Here is a 17186-nt window from a genome sequence, read left to right as displayed (position 1 = left end):
CCATATTCCTCATGTCACTTCGTTGTATATCTGCGGCTCGGGGACCAAGTATTTATTGATTTTGTTTGATTAGTGTCCTTGCGCTGCCTCATCTTGCTTGCCTCTTCACTTACCTCCTCCTCCTTTGCTGCTTGCTCACCCCTCCTCCCTTCCCTTGCCACTGCTGCTTGCTTCCTCCGTCGATTGTTGCTTCCCCCATTCCTTCTTGTTTAATATATTTTCTGAGTTTTGACTGAAAACACTTCCTTATGCCCGGCTGACATGCACAGACGGAGCCTTGAGATGAAAATGCTTTTTCGGAGTGGTAGATGTTTCTGCCTCTTAGCAGTGTGGATTGTACTTCTTTTTTTCTTGCTTTCTCCTTCATTGTTGCCTTCTACCTCCTCCATCCTTGCTTTCCTGTACCCCCCACCTTCTCCTGTTTCACTGCTATTATAATTGTAATCCTGGGGTGGCTTGCATCTACAGGGAGGAGAGGGTGGGTACCATGTGCTCCGCTCCAGGCCTCTTCTGAGGAACTGGGTGCTGCAGTGCAGGCAGTCCTGGCGCTGTGAGAACAGCGCTCTGACTTGAGGGAGCGGCCTCACTTGGCGCTCCCTGGTGCCTTGGAGCCCTGTACATACTCTAACCCAGCTGTCTTAAGATATCTAGATTGGAGTTTTCAAATTGTGCATGTGTGGCTGCCCGTCACAAAACAGCCAACCAAAGGAATATGCGCTCTTTGAAAAGTGTATTAACAGCCCACCCTGCTGCTATCATTCAGCAGTGGCCCTGCCACGTCCTGACGCTCGGATCAGGACGCTCGGATGAAAAATAAAATGGTAATGAATTGTCATTTTATTTTTTTATCTTTGAGGGTAATTTAAGTGGGACAACGCTCCCCCACTCCGACGGAGGAGCCGCCCCTAATCCCTTTTTAGGCTAATCCACAGTTTTGTACTTTACACTGTTATTACCGCTAACATATGGAGCATGCATTACTCCGTGCAACCTCTCTTGTTTTCTTGAGGGTAATTTGCAACAAACCTTCAAATTGCACTATTTAAAAGCCAGGTGATGGGAAACATGCATAGAACGCTTCAAACACAGAAATGCTATCAGCCTCTAAAGGTGGAAGAATGGAGCACTCTGAATAAATTGCTCAGAAGTTGCAGTAAACACAGTGATTTTTACGTAGTTCTATTGTAATGAACACTCATGCCCGCGGGCTCCTAATTCAGTTACCCTGTCTTTTAGGAAGAATGAGACAAATATGGCAAAATTATACAAGTTAGGATTTTTTTTTTTCAATTCTATGTTTTTTTCACTTGCACCCAATTTATAAACACCTTAAGCAGGCTGCACTTATGTGTACACTATGAAAGCACCACAGAACATTAACCCGTATGTTAGACCTGGCACCATTGGCGTGGGTCTCCCTTCCATTTTTGCTGTTGCCTCGTGTTTTTGCTGGTGTTAGATGCTTTGGGCACTCTGCCACTGCTGTCCTGTGCCACAGTGCAAGTGCTCCCTATTGTAAAATGATGTATTAATCAGTGGTTCCATGTTTGGCTATTTGGTTTACTTGCCAGACCCTAGTACAGTGCGCTGAGTGTGCCCGGGGCGTGTAAATCCAAATGCTGCTGGTGGGCTTGCAGTGCTGATTGTGCCACCCACAGAAGCAGCCTTGTAAAATGTGTCTAAGGTCTGCCATTGCAGAGTTTGCGTGCAGTCTGGTACTGTCATGCTGACTGGGCAAGTGCACCCACTTGCCAGTCCCTAAACCTTCCCTTTTCTTCATATGAGACACCCCTAAGTTAGGCCCAAGGGCAGGGTGCATTGTGAGTATAAGGTAGGACATGCCCTGGTGTGTGTGGCATGTCCTAATAGTGAAGTACAGCCATTTTCGTTTTTCACTATTGCAAGGCTACCTGTTCTCCATAGGCCAGAATGGGAAGTTAGATTATTACATTCTTATTATCCTAACTGACTCAGGGAACATGGTGGATATTCGAGTTTAGTACTTCTGGACTCTGAATGATAAAATGCATCTTTTAGTGAAGTTGGTTTTAACATTCTGTGTTTGAAAATACCACTTTTAGAAAGTAGGTATTTTCTTGCCTAAACTTTCAAGCCTGCCTCTGCTAGGTTGTGTATTCTTTGTCTGGAGTTTGTGAGTGACAGGGCTGGGGGGTTCCAAGAGACTGGATGAGTCAGCCAGTGGTGAATAGAGAGATCTGCATCTAGATGGGAGGGAGGAGTTGCACCTGAACCTTGAATAGGGCTGTGCCTGCCTTCCACAATGCTGACTCCAACTCCTGGAGTGCGGCTGAAGTCTCTGCCCTGCACACTGAAAGAAGAGAAGGAATCCTGTCAACAAAGTGCTCGAGGGCTGTGCTTGCCTTCCACAATGCTAGCTCCACCTCCTGTTGGGCGTCTGATGTTTCTGCCCTGCACTGTGAAAGGAAAGAAGACGTCTGGTAAACAGAGTGCTCCTGAACTGGTTTGGACTAGGCAAAGGCCCCTCTCCCCTCAGAGAACAAAGGATTTTGGGGTATACATATTGGGACCCTGATCCCATGAAATTAGATCACTTTTGGACTACAAGAAGAAACCTGTGCTGTGGAGAGGGACTTGAAGAATCTGAGGATAGACTATTCCTAAGCTGAAGTGCTGCTTAGGGGATTGGCCTGCAGTGGTTGCCTGACTGCCAAAGAGAGGAGAAAGGAACTTTGTGTACTTTGCTTTCAACTTGTGAAGGATCTCCAAGGGCTTGGAAAAGAGCTTGCCTCCTGCTAAAGTCTCAGGGACAACAGAATTCACCCCCAGCTCCCCAGAGTTATTTGGAAGTACCTGCTGCTGTTTTGGTCTTTCTGAGGGACTGTGTGTCTCAAGGAGCTGGAAGCGCGACTCATCGAAGAAGAAGCGCGTTGCCATTGCTGCTGCCGCCGTCGCACTTCTGAACAATGGTGTCCCCGCTGGAGCTGTCGTCTTACACCGCATCGAGAGAAGCGTCTCACAGCGAAGAGGAAGCATGTCGCCGTCATTGCTGCTGCTGTCACACTTCTGAACAAGGGTGTCGCCGCTGGAGCTGTCGTATTGCACCGCATCGAGAGAAGTGTCTCACAATGAGGAAGAAGCGTGTCGCGGTCGCTGAGGCTGCCATCACATCTCTGAACAAGGGTGTTGCCGCTGTCACTGTCGCATTGCACCGCCTCGAGGAAAGCGCCTCGCATCCCTGGAGAAGCGCGCTGCAGTCGGAGCTGCTGCCGTCGCATTTCTGAGCAAGGATGTTGCCGCTGTAGTTGTTGCATCGCGTGGAAGCTTCACGCAACCGTCGGAGAAGAGTGTCGCAGCTGAAGCTGTTGCCGTCGCATCGCTGAATAAGGGTGTCGCCGCTGCAGCTGACGCATTAAACCGAGACTTCTCGCATCATCAGAGAAGCGTGCCGCATTTAAAAGATCTTCACGTCATTATTTGTTTGCACCGGTACTTTGCTGCATTTCCATCGCTGCAACATTACTTGTTGTGGAAGCGCAAGGCATCGTAAGGTACATTACCGCAAAGTGTTGCATCTTAAGAACTGAACTAAGCTAAAACTACCATCTTAAAGTCTAGTATTGTGTATTTTTGTATTTATGGTCTTGTGTTAAATCTCTATAAAGAATACTTCTTTTTTATATAAACCTTGTGTGGTGTCCATTTGTAGTGTTGTCACTGGGTTGCTGTATGTGGTCACAAATGCTTTACACACTGCATCTGAGATGAGCCTGTCTGCTCGTGCCAAGCTACCAAGGGGGTGAGCACGGGTTATTTAGGAGTGTAATCCCCTTATCCTGACCAGAGGCAAGGGTCCCTCTTTGTCACAAGTACCTACCTGTGCCAACTTGAAACCCCCAAATCTAACACCATGGGTGTCCACAGAGATGACTGAACCAATGGCGTTGTAACATGTTTATCTACAGTGAAAGGAAAATGTCCAATATTATCAGGGTCAGTGCGTGTTTCCGTCTAGCATTTGTTCTGCTTCCAGTTTCTTGCAATCAACCCCTTTATCTTCTTACATCTTTGCCTCTCCCTTCACCATTACTTATTTTCCTTACATGAGTTTCTGCTTCTGGCTTTACTATGTTTTTTAGGTCGCAGCCTACCATACAGAACAGCTGTGTGGTATGCGAAAGACATCTTGAGTAGTTTCAGAAAGTTGACCTGGGAAAGCATCCTGCCCGTTGCTTTCCATTGGCTTTGTTGTTTCGTAACTCACATTTTCTTGCTTCCCATTTGCTGGCTTTATTTGCTTTATGTTGTCCAGGTTCAGTTTGTCCCGCCTGATGAGCATGCCGTGTTCACTGTATCCTACCACTAACTTAATTTCTGTCAACAGGCCTTTACATTTTGTTCTTATCTCGGATTGTTGGGCATTCAAAGACCGAGGTCAAATGTCAAGCGGTGTTTTCGAGGAAGCCTGGTCTTTATTTTGCTTTTGGCTGACTTCAAAGTAAGAGCGTTTATAGGAAAGAGGAATGCATTGTGCATTCATCATGGAGCCTGCTTCTGCCCTTATTTTAAGTTTTATTTAAGACATAGCTGTCTCAAAAGGTACCTCGTTCTTGATCTGCACACAACATTTGCACATTTTTTGCAAAATTCCTCTTCTTTGGTGAGTCCATTTAATTTGTGAACTGCCTTTTTAGGAACATTTAGGAGCATTTCAGTCTCAGCTTCAGCCTAACATATGGTGATCCTGGGCTATTTACAGTGTTTGTGGCCCATTCACAGTCAAGCTCAGGATAAGACCTTTCCACACGAAAGAGCCAGACACATTGTAACACAATTTAACTATACTTGGCTTTCACTTTGATGTATAAACCATATGCATTATTTATGACATCTGTGGCAACTCATTTTAGATCGTTGGATAAGTTTAAAGGAAATGTTTATAAAAGTGTTGGAAATGGCCCTTTTTGCAGGGTTATCCCAAACTTTTTGCTTCTTCCTCCTATTTTTTCCTGACCCGTGTTTGTTGGCTTTAGGACTCTGGGCACTTTACCACTGCTCATCAGTGCTAAAGTGCATATTCTCTCTGTTTAAATTGGTATTGTGATTGGTTCTCCCTGATTGGCATATTTCTTTTACCAGTAGGTCCCTAGTAAAGTGCACAGAGTGTGCCAGGGCTGGTAAATCAAATCCTACTAGCGGGCCTGCAGCACAGATTGTGCCACCCACATGAGTAGCCCTGAAAAGATGTCTCAGGCCTGCCACAGCGGTGCCTGTGCGCAGTTTGTTAACTGCCATGTCGACTTGGCAAGTGCACCCACTTTCCAGTCCATACTCTTCCCTTCTCTTACACATTGGACACCCCTATGGTAGGCCCAAGGTACCCCCTGGGCAGGGTGCAGTGTATGTGAAAGGTAGGACATGGACTGGTGTGTGTAGCATGTCCTGATAGTGAAATACTGCCAATTTCGTTTTTCACTATTGAAAGGCTATCTTGCCCATAAGACAGAATGGGGTATGTTTTGTAACATTTTGCAAGCATATCTTCCCATGGGGATAAGATGGAAAAATTGAGTTCAGTACCCATGAATTCAGAATTTAATTACACATCTTATAGTAAAAATGTTTTTTTTAATTATGTGTTTGGAAATAGCACTTTTAGAAAGGGACTATTTTCTTGTTCAACCTTCCTGTGTGCCTCTGCCTGTTTGTGGATTGACTGTCTGGCTTTGGAGTGATAAAGTCAGGATGAGTCAGCACTAGGCTAAATAGGCCTGATCTGCATTTGGAGTGGTGGAAGGAGTAGCACCTGTACCTGAATAGGGCTGTGCCTGACTCCACAATGCTTACTCCGCTCCCCTGTGTTGTGCCTGGGACCAAGGCCCACTCTGGCAAAGGATGTTGTTGTGCACTGGCAGAGTGCCCCCAGAACTGGTTTGAACTGGACTCAGAGCCCCTTGCACAAAGAGAACAAAGACAATTTGGGATATAAGTATTAGGCCTAAAACCCCTGAACGTTAGATAATTCCTGGAATTCAAGAGGAACCTTTGCCAAGGAGAAGAGCTGGAGAGACTGAGGAGAAGTACTGTCCTTGCTGTGTGTCTGGGGTTCATCTGCAGTTGTTGTTTCTGCCCAGGAAAGGAGAAGGACTTTGCTGTGTGCTGTGCCCCCTGCTTGAAGGAGAACTCCAAAGCCTGAAGTGTGCTGGTCTCCTGTTCTGAAGTCTCAGGGACACAAAAGACTTCCTGCAAATCTGCTGGTGCTGCAGGAGGTTGTTTTTACAGGCCTCTGCCTAGTCTCGAGTCTTGCCTACGGGCCAGGCACCCTGCCTCCTGATCCACAAGGCACGTGCCAGGAACATTGCTGCCAGTGCCCCCCACCCCCTCTGACCTCACCCATATCAGAGGTCAACTTCTCGCCTGATACTCCTGATTCATTCCAGCGGCACCCAGCGACGTCTGTCCCTAGGACGCAGTCGCGGCCGACATAACTCCAGGGTGGTGGGTGGGGGATGGAGCTCGCGCAGGGAGGGAGATTTTATTTAAATTTAAAAAAATGTTACCTTACCTTAGCCAGTCCTGTCCGGTCCCGCGTCGTCGCTGCTTCTCTGCTCCTGACAGGAAGCAGGCAGCCTCCCTCCCCTCAGCCAATCACAACGCTGCAATGGCAGCATTGTGATTGGCTGGGACGTCGACCACACAGGCGTCTATGGGGAGGCCATTTTTTCCATGTAGGCTGCATGCATCCTACATTGAGAAAATGGAGAGTGTGTATGACTGGTTTGGACGGCCCTGGGGCCGATCAAACAGTCAGCGCACTCACAGTGAGACAAGCCACTCCTCCCCTGCCATACAACAGGACTGCCCACGTGCAAACCAACCAAACCCTTCTGCTTTCTCGCACTGCGAGAAGCAGACACATAAAATGCTATTTATAATACCATTTTATGTTTCTGCTTCTCGCTCTGCGAGAAAGCAGTGGGGCGACGCTCCTCTGCCCACATGGAGGAGCCGCCCCTTTTAGGTCGATAAACTATCCTCCCCTGCAAGGGCGCTAATCTACCTCCTGAGGAGCTATCTTATCTTCGACAGTGAGGCAACATGTGCCATATTGCTTCACTGAATGACTCCAAGTGCAAAGGGTCGGCTTCTGCTTCTCTACCCAGAAAGGTGCCTACATGGGCTGTCTGTCATAAGCACAGCTGCAGTACTCGGACTGAAATGCATTCATAAAAAGTTACCATTAGATACATTTATGCGAAAAGCACAATCAATGTTCCTTACAGGTCTCAGGTTTGTGGCCCTCATCTCTAAATACATAGTGGTAAGAGGATTGCATTTATGATCTAAGTTGGAGCGGAATGTGATCTGTGCGCACCTGAAGACATTTTCAAACAGCGAGTACTCAATACCAGGCACAGGGTTACAGCAAGGTTTAAACGTGCTATTTAAAAAGTTTACCATGTTTTCAAAAATCTGACCACAATTAACAAGTTTGCAATTATATAGCTCTCTATGTCTTTATTTCGGAGTTACATAAACCTCCTGTTATATAGCCATCTTGTACCCTGTTGTGTGTGATGTCACAACAGAACCTGCACCAGAAGGAAGATATGCCTATGTATAACCTCAGCAGACTTTTTTGAACATCATTTCCAGTCAGAAGTACAAATCCTCTTCAGTCTTTAAATGCCCATGTGGAATTAGAGTGCGTTTATTTGCTTGGTAAATACTCAAAAAGTGTTTATATTTATCTAGTCTTTGATTGTACTCAAAAAGCAAATAGTTACCATACCATTTCATGAGATCTTTAGTTGTATGCACTGTAGAGATTAGGACTCAAATTTTGTACTATATTGAATCCAGGAGTCTGGAACCAGTTACCTATAACAGGGGCCAACATGGTTATAAACTCAATCCTGTTGTTTATGATCTTGTTTGTGTTGTTTATGATCTTGTTTGTTGCTCTTGGCAGGACTAGGCACAGCTTATTTATTTCTTTCTGACCGTGAGCCCTCTTGATTTTCCATATTACAAAGCCACTATCGCCAAACTACCCAGAACAAAAAAAGTAGATTGCTATAAAAAAGGGGATTAAAGTGACCCAAGTCAGATAGTGATTTAGTAATCTTTAGCTAAAGTTCAAGTGACATTTTAGTATCTAAAGTGTATAAGAATGCGAGTCAAGGCACTGAAGTCTATACAATAAAATACAAAAATTGTAAAACAGTCAGTAGCCCAGAGCATTCACGTGAGCAAGTAGGTGATCTTTATGTTTTCTTTCTTATCTGCCTCACCCACCTTTTGTAGTGCAGTTCGAGTTGCAAGCTGCATGTGTCGACTCCACCCTCTCTCCACATGCCATACTCCTTCACCTCCAGGCTCCATCTGGCTCCGACCATATCCTCTGACCATTTCTTGACAATATCTAAAATATCTCTCACAAGAGCTCCCAGGAAAATATATCTACTGCGGTGCAGAACACCACTGTATTTCCCCCCCTCAAACCACCGGTTACGCATTGGAAGGAGGCACAGCTGTGATCAAGTGAAGCAGTGCCGCGACTAGAGTCCAAGTCCAATATGATGATCAAGTTCTCTAAGACTTGGTCCAGGTTTCAATCCCCACACTGGTACGAGTATCACTGAACAGAAGCTGCGGTGGCATCTGTCCTTGACGTCTTCCTTGGAATGGAATAAAATGACAAGGAGGCGACAAACATGCAACAAGCCCTTTCACAGCACAACAGGAGGCCTCACATGTAAATGATTTCAATTCCAAATAACAAAGTGAATGCCATATATCAACATTTAATAAACATTAGCAGAGTAAGTCCGTATATGTGAAGCAGCATGTACTTATAACAGCAGCTACCTGCAGGATGAGCTATCTGTTTGAAAAAGTGTAGTCACTTCTACAGACATGAATTCCTAGAGGTGTGAGTAGTCTTTATAAAGCATTCCTTTTTATTTGCATTTTCGTTATGAAATCAATTATCACATAGTTTACTTATTCTAGCCAAAGTGTGAAAGAGTGCCATGGAGAGTGGCTTGGTCCCTGTTGAAGACATCTAGAGTGCTCCAATTCAATTAAGAAGTATGCTGGTAATTGCACTTGTTGGATCAGCGTTCAATGCAGATATTCGGAAATTATGATGAATCTAAGAAAGAATTATCAGTCATTAGATTGCTATTTTATGCTCCGTTTAGAAATGTAAGGAAATGCCCCTATTTGCATGATCCCCCCAGAGAGTTGGAATGATGCTGCTGTTTTTTCAGCTCAGAGAGTGTACCGAGACCTGCAAAACAGACCTCAGTGCAGGTACTCTAGCCCTTAAAATGGGTATGTCTGATTGGCTCACACACAATTGGCATAAGTTAACTTATAAGACCCTGGTATGTGGTACCAGTGGTACCCAGGGCCTGTTGTTAAAGTGTCCCTTGTGGACTACTGCAATTGTTGTGCCACCACAAGTGTGACAAAGTAAAGAAAGACTACCAGCCTGCTATTGCTTGCTGGGAAAGGAGTTTTCAGGCTGCTAACTCGACTTTGCCATCTAAACTCATGACAAAGTCTAAACTTTCTGCTTTAATATATGTCACCCCTAAGACTATCTAGCTCCAATGCCGGGTGCTGTATATTAAAAAATGAGATATGTGTTTTTACATGTCCGAAACAATAAAGACTCCAAATTGTTGTTTTTGCTTTAGAAAGGCTAATAGCTCCATTGGTCAGTACAGGGTTTATAGGCTGACAACCCAGTTGTGGTATCTTCTGGATGGGACTACTAAAGTTAATATTTCAAGGCATTAAATGGATTGTTACAGTATACTCGACTGGATGCCCACGTCAAGTTTAATGTAGCTTTTAAGTAAATGGCAGCTTTAGAAAGTTGTACAGGTTTTGTAGTGACCGTTACGGTTGCTGGCCACAAGACAGCCTTCAGCTCTCCTGTTGCGGTGGGGGGGGGGGGCGTGCGAACGGCTCTCAGGAAGAAACACAAGGGCCTGCCATTGGAATAGATGTTATCTCTTTCTGTCAGGAAAGCCAAAAGGGGTGTGAGCCCAAAAGGCACGCTTCAAAGGGAAAGCCACCTTTGAAGGGCAAATGGTGGACGCATATGAGAGAGGCTGCTCTTTTATTCTGGTATACAAGTTGGCGTCAGAGACAGCGAGGAGAGAGAGGACCGCCTTGCTCTTCCCTGGACCTGGGAAAGAGAGGCTGCACCAAAGACTGGACTGACCTTGCTGATCCTTGGCCTAGCAAAGAGAGCACTGTGCCTGTGATGCACTACTTGAGAAAAAGTAGTCTCTAAGCCCCAGACAGAAGAAGTGGCTCCAAGAATAAGTTGGCAGACTTCCTTTTCCAGCTATAGGGCCACAAAAAAATGAAGAAGCCTGCCTTTGCAAGTTGGGAGCTACAAATGCTTGACCGCCGAAAGGCAGCCTGAGAGACCGAGTCCCAACACTCAAAAGTTGCACCCACGTCTGCTGGGCCCCCACAAGAGTCATCAGAGCGTAGTTTAGTCACCCAAGATGGGCCCTAGCCTCAGGTAAAGTGAACTGCTCTAACCAGAGACCAGTAGACCAGTGGCAACTGTTTTTTGGCTAAACTTCAACCGGACTTCGAGGGACATCGACCATGTGACCAGAGTCACCCCTCTGTGTTCTTGGACCAAAGGGGGCTCTAGAAAGACGCCCATCATCGGATCTGCATCCTCATCATCCTTCAGCATCTTCAAAATACTGTATCCCTTCCATCAGGATCACTCCATTGATGTCTATGGTGGTTCAGCCATAGAGCCTGGAACTGGACTTGAGATAGCTTTGAATGCTAAGTAACTGTCCAGCAGAGCCTTATTGGCCCCTGTGACTCGCTTCCTGTCAGAGTTGCCCCCCCAAAGCAGGCCTGAGTAGTCTTTTACAGCTTTCCAAAAGGTCCGACATTTTTTCAGACTAACTGCTTTAGTTGGCAATGGCTTGTTTACGATTTGAATGAAAAGCAGTAATTTATTATTTGCATATTAGTTTATATCTCTGGAACCCTCCAGTGCATTTTGTTCATTTTGTTGCTTAAAAGTTCATAAAAATAGGAGCTATTTTTATAAATTGGTGTCAGATTTTCTTTGCGTTGTGTTTCTTGCTTGTTCAACTGTTTTGGTACTTCTAAATGTTTTTCACTTGTTGGTTTGGCAAACACTGATTGCTCAAAGTCACAGGTACCCAGAGTTGAGCTAAGGTTTTGCAAACAAGCCTGACTGTATCCAAGATGTGTTTGTGAGTTTATTACACAGTGAGGTCCAATAACTACACCATATAATAAACAGCGTTCCTGACATTGGTGCCTAGCAGTGGGATCCAGAACTTGAATTTTACAATTCCATATTGTTAATAAGTTTGGAACTGACAAATATCTGCCTAGTCAACACCTAGAAGGAAATTGTTGTAATTTCCAACTAAGTTGCTAAGTACTGGAGTCTCCTAAACTCTGTTTCAGAGAGTTTGCAAACTTTTAAAATGTTTTGAAAAAATGTAGAAAAGTTTCTGAAAGTTTGCCAAAGTATTTGCAGAGTTCCTAGAAGTTGCAAAAAGGGCTAGAAAACCTGCTGGAAAGGTTGTTTACAACTTCACAAACGTTTTAAAACTTTTCCAAGTAATCACTAAGTGCAGTAGTTCCCAATGCATGTTTGTGATTTGAGTAAAAAACAGTGATCTATTATTTGGTTATTAATCTATATCTCTGGAACCCAGGTTTGTGAGTTTATTACACAGCGAGGCCACTCAACCACACCATATACTAAACTGCTATCACTATAAATTATATAAAAATATAAATACAATTAAAGATCATGCTCTCTAACTTGAGTTTAGATCTCTTTCAGTTTACTCATGGTTGCAAAAAAATGCTTCCTGCTATTTATGACAACATTGAGATGGTAGTGAGAGCCAATTGCTGTGATGCCCTACTTCTCTGTCTTGATGAACTCCATTTGCTTGCACTCTCTGTTGCTTACCACTCTGCCTTTTTTCGTGCCATTCTATTAACTGCACTCCCATTTCAAACTGATGTAATTTATTTACAAATTGTTCTTGTGGAGAAGTGTGGCTCACCGATTAGAGCGGCAGACCCTGAGGCAGAGGTCTGGCCCGGGACCAGGGTTCAATTCCCGACGCGGAAGGGTCTTGGACTCAATGTCCACGGACTCGATAATTCTCGCCTAGGTGCCTACTCTAATCATGGGTCCCACTCTGCAACTCTGGGCAATAACTTGCTTAATCTCCACAACGGCCCCGAAAGCGCTAGGATGCCTGGCCTCACCTTGGAGGTGCCCAGTAAGGGAGCATCTCACAGGGAAAGCCAGGAAGGGTTCCACAGCGGTATACCTCGCCAAGATACCTTTCAGGTGATAGTGCGCTTTACAAGTATACACACATTACAACAATAGAGAAAACCTTAGTGAATTGTAAGTAGATCACATCCACTGCCCTTTTCTTGTAAAATTCCTTTGTCTTCAAATCCAAAAACGCAATTAGATTTGTTTGACACCTCTTTTATTTTGTAATCCTATGCTGCCCCAGATCCTGAAAATTACACATTCAGGTTTTAAATTATTCTTGAATTATACACTTATATATACATATATTTATACATTGTGACTGGCTTTATCAGTTTACTAATGTTGCTGGTACTTTTATCTTTAACAACTTGACAATCACACTTAATTTCATTTTGGTGTCAGAGTAATTTCAAAATAAAAGAAATTACATTTTTAAGGCAAACAGATTAAAGAAAAGGTGTCTGACATGTAAAAGGGCATTGCAAAAGCAACCCAACCTTTCCATGTGACTGGCCTGAGTCCCCATCAGTCCGCCTGTTCTGTGGGACCAACAGGACAGAAGTTTCCATATTTTCCAATAGGTCTTTTCACATGTTCTGCTTGCAAAATGAGAACCATATCAGTAGGGAACAGAATCTGATTAATTTAGCAACAAATAGAGAATGTTTCTTGGGGCAAAATGCAATCAGGTCAGACTAAATGTCTTGATGAGCTCCATGTTTTTCCTAATTTTCACCTGCAAATGCAATATGAGGATCCTAGGAGCATCCTGAACTTAGCATTGTTTTTCCTCCCTTCTAGCACCATCGGCCAGTCCTCGGCCTGATGATCTGGTTCATCACACAAAGGTAAACTCTGAACACATCCCAGAACCTTCCCACAACATCAAAGACATCATCAAGCACTACCAGAAGCCCAATGCCATGAGGCAGATCGAGTCTGCCAGGTGAGTCAGTGTTTCATTTTGCAAGGCATGTGTGCACAATACCTTAGTGCTGGTCTGTGGTCATTTTAAGAAGCATTGGACCCATTTGCAATAGCAGGTGCTCCTCTTTTTGCAAGTGGCGGCTGGTGACTTTTCCAAGTGGTGAGGCATAAAAGTTTGGCGTGAGTTTGACTAAGAAAGTGAGCTTTACTTACATAAGGGAGGTTCGAGGTGTTCTCCCCCTGAGAATACTTTGCAAGAAAAAGGGGCAAATTGTGTATTTTAAAGCTAATTTTGTTAAAGAATGTGTGTAAAATGCAATACGATCTACACCACATATAGGGTGCACCTCACAAATGACTTACCTATTGGTTCATTAATGGCATTGTTATAAGGGGGAGACTGAATGTTTCTAGTAAGTTTATGCTTAAAACTTTCACTTTCAATAAACTCCACTCAATGGAGTGATCTTTTAATTCTGATGTATTAAGGTTAAATGCCTCTGAATATAAAAAAATAAAACTTTTAAGAATTTTGAAGAGGCTACATGACATGCCTTGGATCATTTACATTGTATTGTATTGTAATACTAACTTATTCCCAGGATTACTCCTTCATCATGCTTTGCAAACAATCTTTCCGACATGGTTAAAACAAGTAGAAAACAAACACAACAAGATGATGTACAGAGTGCTAAAACGTTTCAAATGCTCACCCCTAGTCAAGAGATTTGGATTAAATCCATTGTTTTTTTGCTCACCATGCCACCCCAGTTTGGACCCAGCCATATGAAAATCAGTCTTGACCCTGCTCCCCATGGGAACAGTCCAGCCCAAACTGTCGGGCCAGGTCCTCCTTGGACCGGGAACAAGCATCCTGGGGCCAATTGTGGGGTATCACCCCTCATCAGCCAGGCTAGCTTGAATCCAGTAGCACAGCTAGCAAGGGAACCACGCCTGCGCATACCCTTGGCCAGTTAAGGCGAACATGGCAAACTCAACAAGATGATGGACAGAGTGCTGAACCTTTTCAAACACTCACCCGCAGTCAAGAGATCTGGGTTGAATCTATTGTTCTTTTGCTCACCATGCCACTCTAGTTTGGACCCAGCCATATGCATATCAGTCTTGACCCTCCTCCCTATGGGAACAGTTCAGCCCGAACTGCCATGCCAGATCCTCCCTGGTCCGGAAACAAGGATCCAGGGACCAATTTCGGGGTATCGCCCCTCATCAGCCAGGCTAGCTTGAATGCAGTGGCACAGCGAGCAAGGGACTCATGCCTGGGCATACCCTTGGCCAGTTAGGGCGAACATAGTAAACACAACAAGATGATGGACAGAGTGCTGGAACTTTTCAAACACTCACCCGCAGTCAAGAGATCTGGGTTAAATCTATCAGAAACAGAAAGATAAATATTAGATCTCATAACAAATGCTGTGACCAAAAGCTCACTTTCTAGGTACAAGGCTTACTGCTGCCTTAGGAGAACTACAATATTTGGATCACATGTATTGGGATCCAACTTGTATTTGAGTTTATTATAGTTATAATACCTGTTTTTCTTCAAGGTTTCCTTGAGGACTGTTTGTAGTTTGGGCTTTGGATTGTCCTCCTGCAAACACCAGTCTAAGGCTCTGGTGGGGAGTACTGAGTCTGTTTACTACTGGTGCTTGGGATTAGATGCCACTGACAATGCTACAGAATTAGGAAAATCATTACGGTAAAACGAAACAAAATTGGCATGGTGAGACAGCTGGGTCAAACAGCTGAGGTTGTTTGTCTCTATAGAAGGAGAGATGTGTGGGGATGAAGATGCCAACCAAGTATTACTGGCTTCTTCTGTGGCCTATGCGTCATTCCCCCAGTTATTTTGGCTACTCCCTGTGTTCTACGCATTTGAGGAGGAAGGTATATCTACCAAACAGAACGCAGATTCTCTTCCTACTGCCAGGACCCTTAACCACACCTCTTAAAATAGAACTCTCACTATTTCCCAAGTGGAGTAACTTGAGTCAGAGAACACCCCCATTCATCACATGCAAATCAGATGTCAACCTCAGTTGTCTCACTGATCTTGGGGCGCAAGTCGGCCACTCTTTGTGATACAAGGCACACAAGATCGAGACCGTCACCAACCAAACCAAGGAACTCTTCCCATTGTCAGAGAGTTCACCTGCCCGTCAGCCACCAAAAACTCGATCCCATCCTCACAGGAGACTTTGCCGACTACTTCCACAACAAGATGGCAATCATCTACTGAAACTTTGATCCCCAACCCACCAACCTCCTCAGCATCCCATAGCCCACTGCCGCTGACCACCTGCTCATCATATGGGAGCGGCTCAGTAAACTGAACACAAATACTCTAATGAACTCTATCCACTCCGGAGCACCACCATCCCACCCCCCACCGAGTTTTCATCCTCAGAAGAGACAAAATCAGCTGCCAGATCACGACCATCCTCAACAACTCTAGTGCCACAGCCACCTTTCCTGATGCGTGGAAACACGCAGAGGTTAGACCCCTCCTCAAGAAATCCTCTGAAGACCCCAGCGAGCTCTAGAACTACAGTTCCATACCACTACTCCCATTCCACGCCAAAGTCCTGGAGAAGACCAACAACCTTCAACTCACTGAACACCTGGAGAGAAACAACCTGGTGGACCCCTTCCAATCAGGATTCAGAGCCAATCACTGCACCGAGACAGCCCTGATCTCTGCAACAGACGACATCCGCACCCTACTCGAAAGTGGAGAATCAGCCGTCCTGATCCTGCTCAACTTCTCCGCAGCCTTCATCACCATCTCCCACCACACACTCATCGACTGACTGAGCCTGATTGGAATCACAGATGATGCACTCAAATTGATGGCATCCTTTCTCGTGGGGCGCACCCAGAGGATCCATCTCCCTCCCTTTGTCTCTAAACCCAAGCACACCATCTGCGGTGGCCCATCCATCAGTCCAACACTCTTCAACATCTACATGACACCACTTGCAGACATCGTCAGAACCCACAGCATCAATATTGTCTTCTACGCCGACACCCAGCTCGTCCTCTCATTCTCAGTGGACCCCTCCAAGACGAAGACCAACTTCCACAACTGTATGAAGAATGTCTCAGCCTGGATGAAAAACAACTACCTGGAGCTCAACATGTACAAAATTGAAGTACTGATCTTCATCAGACACGCCTTCCTCTGGAATGATTCTTGCGGGGCCATCGGAATTTGGACCCAACCCCACCCTGAAAGACCACGACCACGCCGACGCCCACAACCTATGCATCATCCTGCACACCGAACCATGAAACATCAGGTCAGTGCTGTTTCCGCAGCCTGTTTCCACACTCACTGCATGCTCCACAAAGTCTTCAAGTGGCTCCCCATCAGCACCAGGAAAACGGTGATGCAGGCCCTCATCACCAGCCTGCTGGACTACAGCAATTCAGTCTATGCAGGCATCACCTCCGAACTCATGAAAAAACTCCAGACGATCCTGAATGCCGCAGCCAGACTGATCCTCAACCTGCCTAAGAGGACCCAGTCACCTAGCACCTGAAAGACCTCCACTGGCTCCCCATCTAGAAAAGATGCCTATTCAAGCTCCTGACCCATGCCTACAAAGCTCTTCACAACCAAGGACCTGACAACATGAACCACAGCCTATTTATTTATTTATTTATTTATTTATTTATGAGACTTATAAAAGCGCGAACAAATGCCCAAGGGCGTCTCGGCGCTGTGGACGTGGCAGAAAAGAGGGGTAGAAAGTTATTGATTATACAGCCATGCCTTTATTTTTCTCCTGAAGATGGTTAAGGTAGGGCATGATCTGATATCAATGTCTAAGGAGTTCCAGAGTTTGGCGATTGACACAATGAATCGACGATCGCCCCAGGAGGCTGTTTTAGTTCGTGGCACTGCCATTAGGAGAGCGTTCGT

At 45.1% G+C, this 17186-nt stretch overlaps 1 protein-coding gene across 1 annotated transcript in view; it reads left to right on the top strand.

Annotated features, from left to right (window-relative positions):
• MYO15A (myosin XVA) overlaps positions 1 to 17186 on the top strand; it is a 1426381-nt gene that overhangs the window by 757935 nt on the left and 651260 nt on the right. The window contains exon 38 of the mRNA XM_078662701.1: positions 13115 to 13259. Within this exon, the coding sequence (XP_078518827.1) occupies positions 13115 to 13259 (145 nt within the window). The remainder of the gene's footprint in view (positions 1 to 13114; positions 13260 to 17186) is intronic.

This window comes from Lissotriton helveticus, chromosome 10 (genome assembly GCF_964261635.1).
Source record: "Lissotriton helveticus chromosome 10, aLisHel1.1, whole genome shotgun sequence".
Taxonomy (NCBI): domain Eukaryota; kingdom Metazoa; phylum Chordata; class Amphibia; order Caudata; family Salamandridae; genus Lissotriton; species Lissotriton helveticus.
Note: the sequence above shows the minus strand (reverse complement) of the source record. Positions and strands in the feature narration are given on the sequence as shown.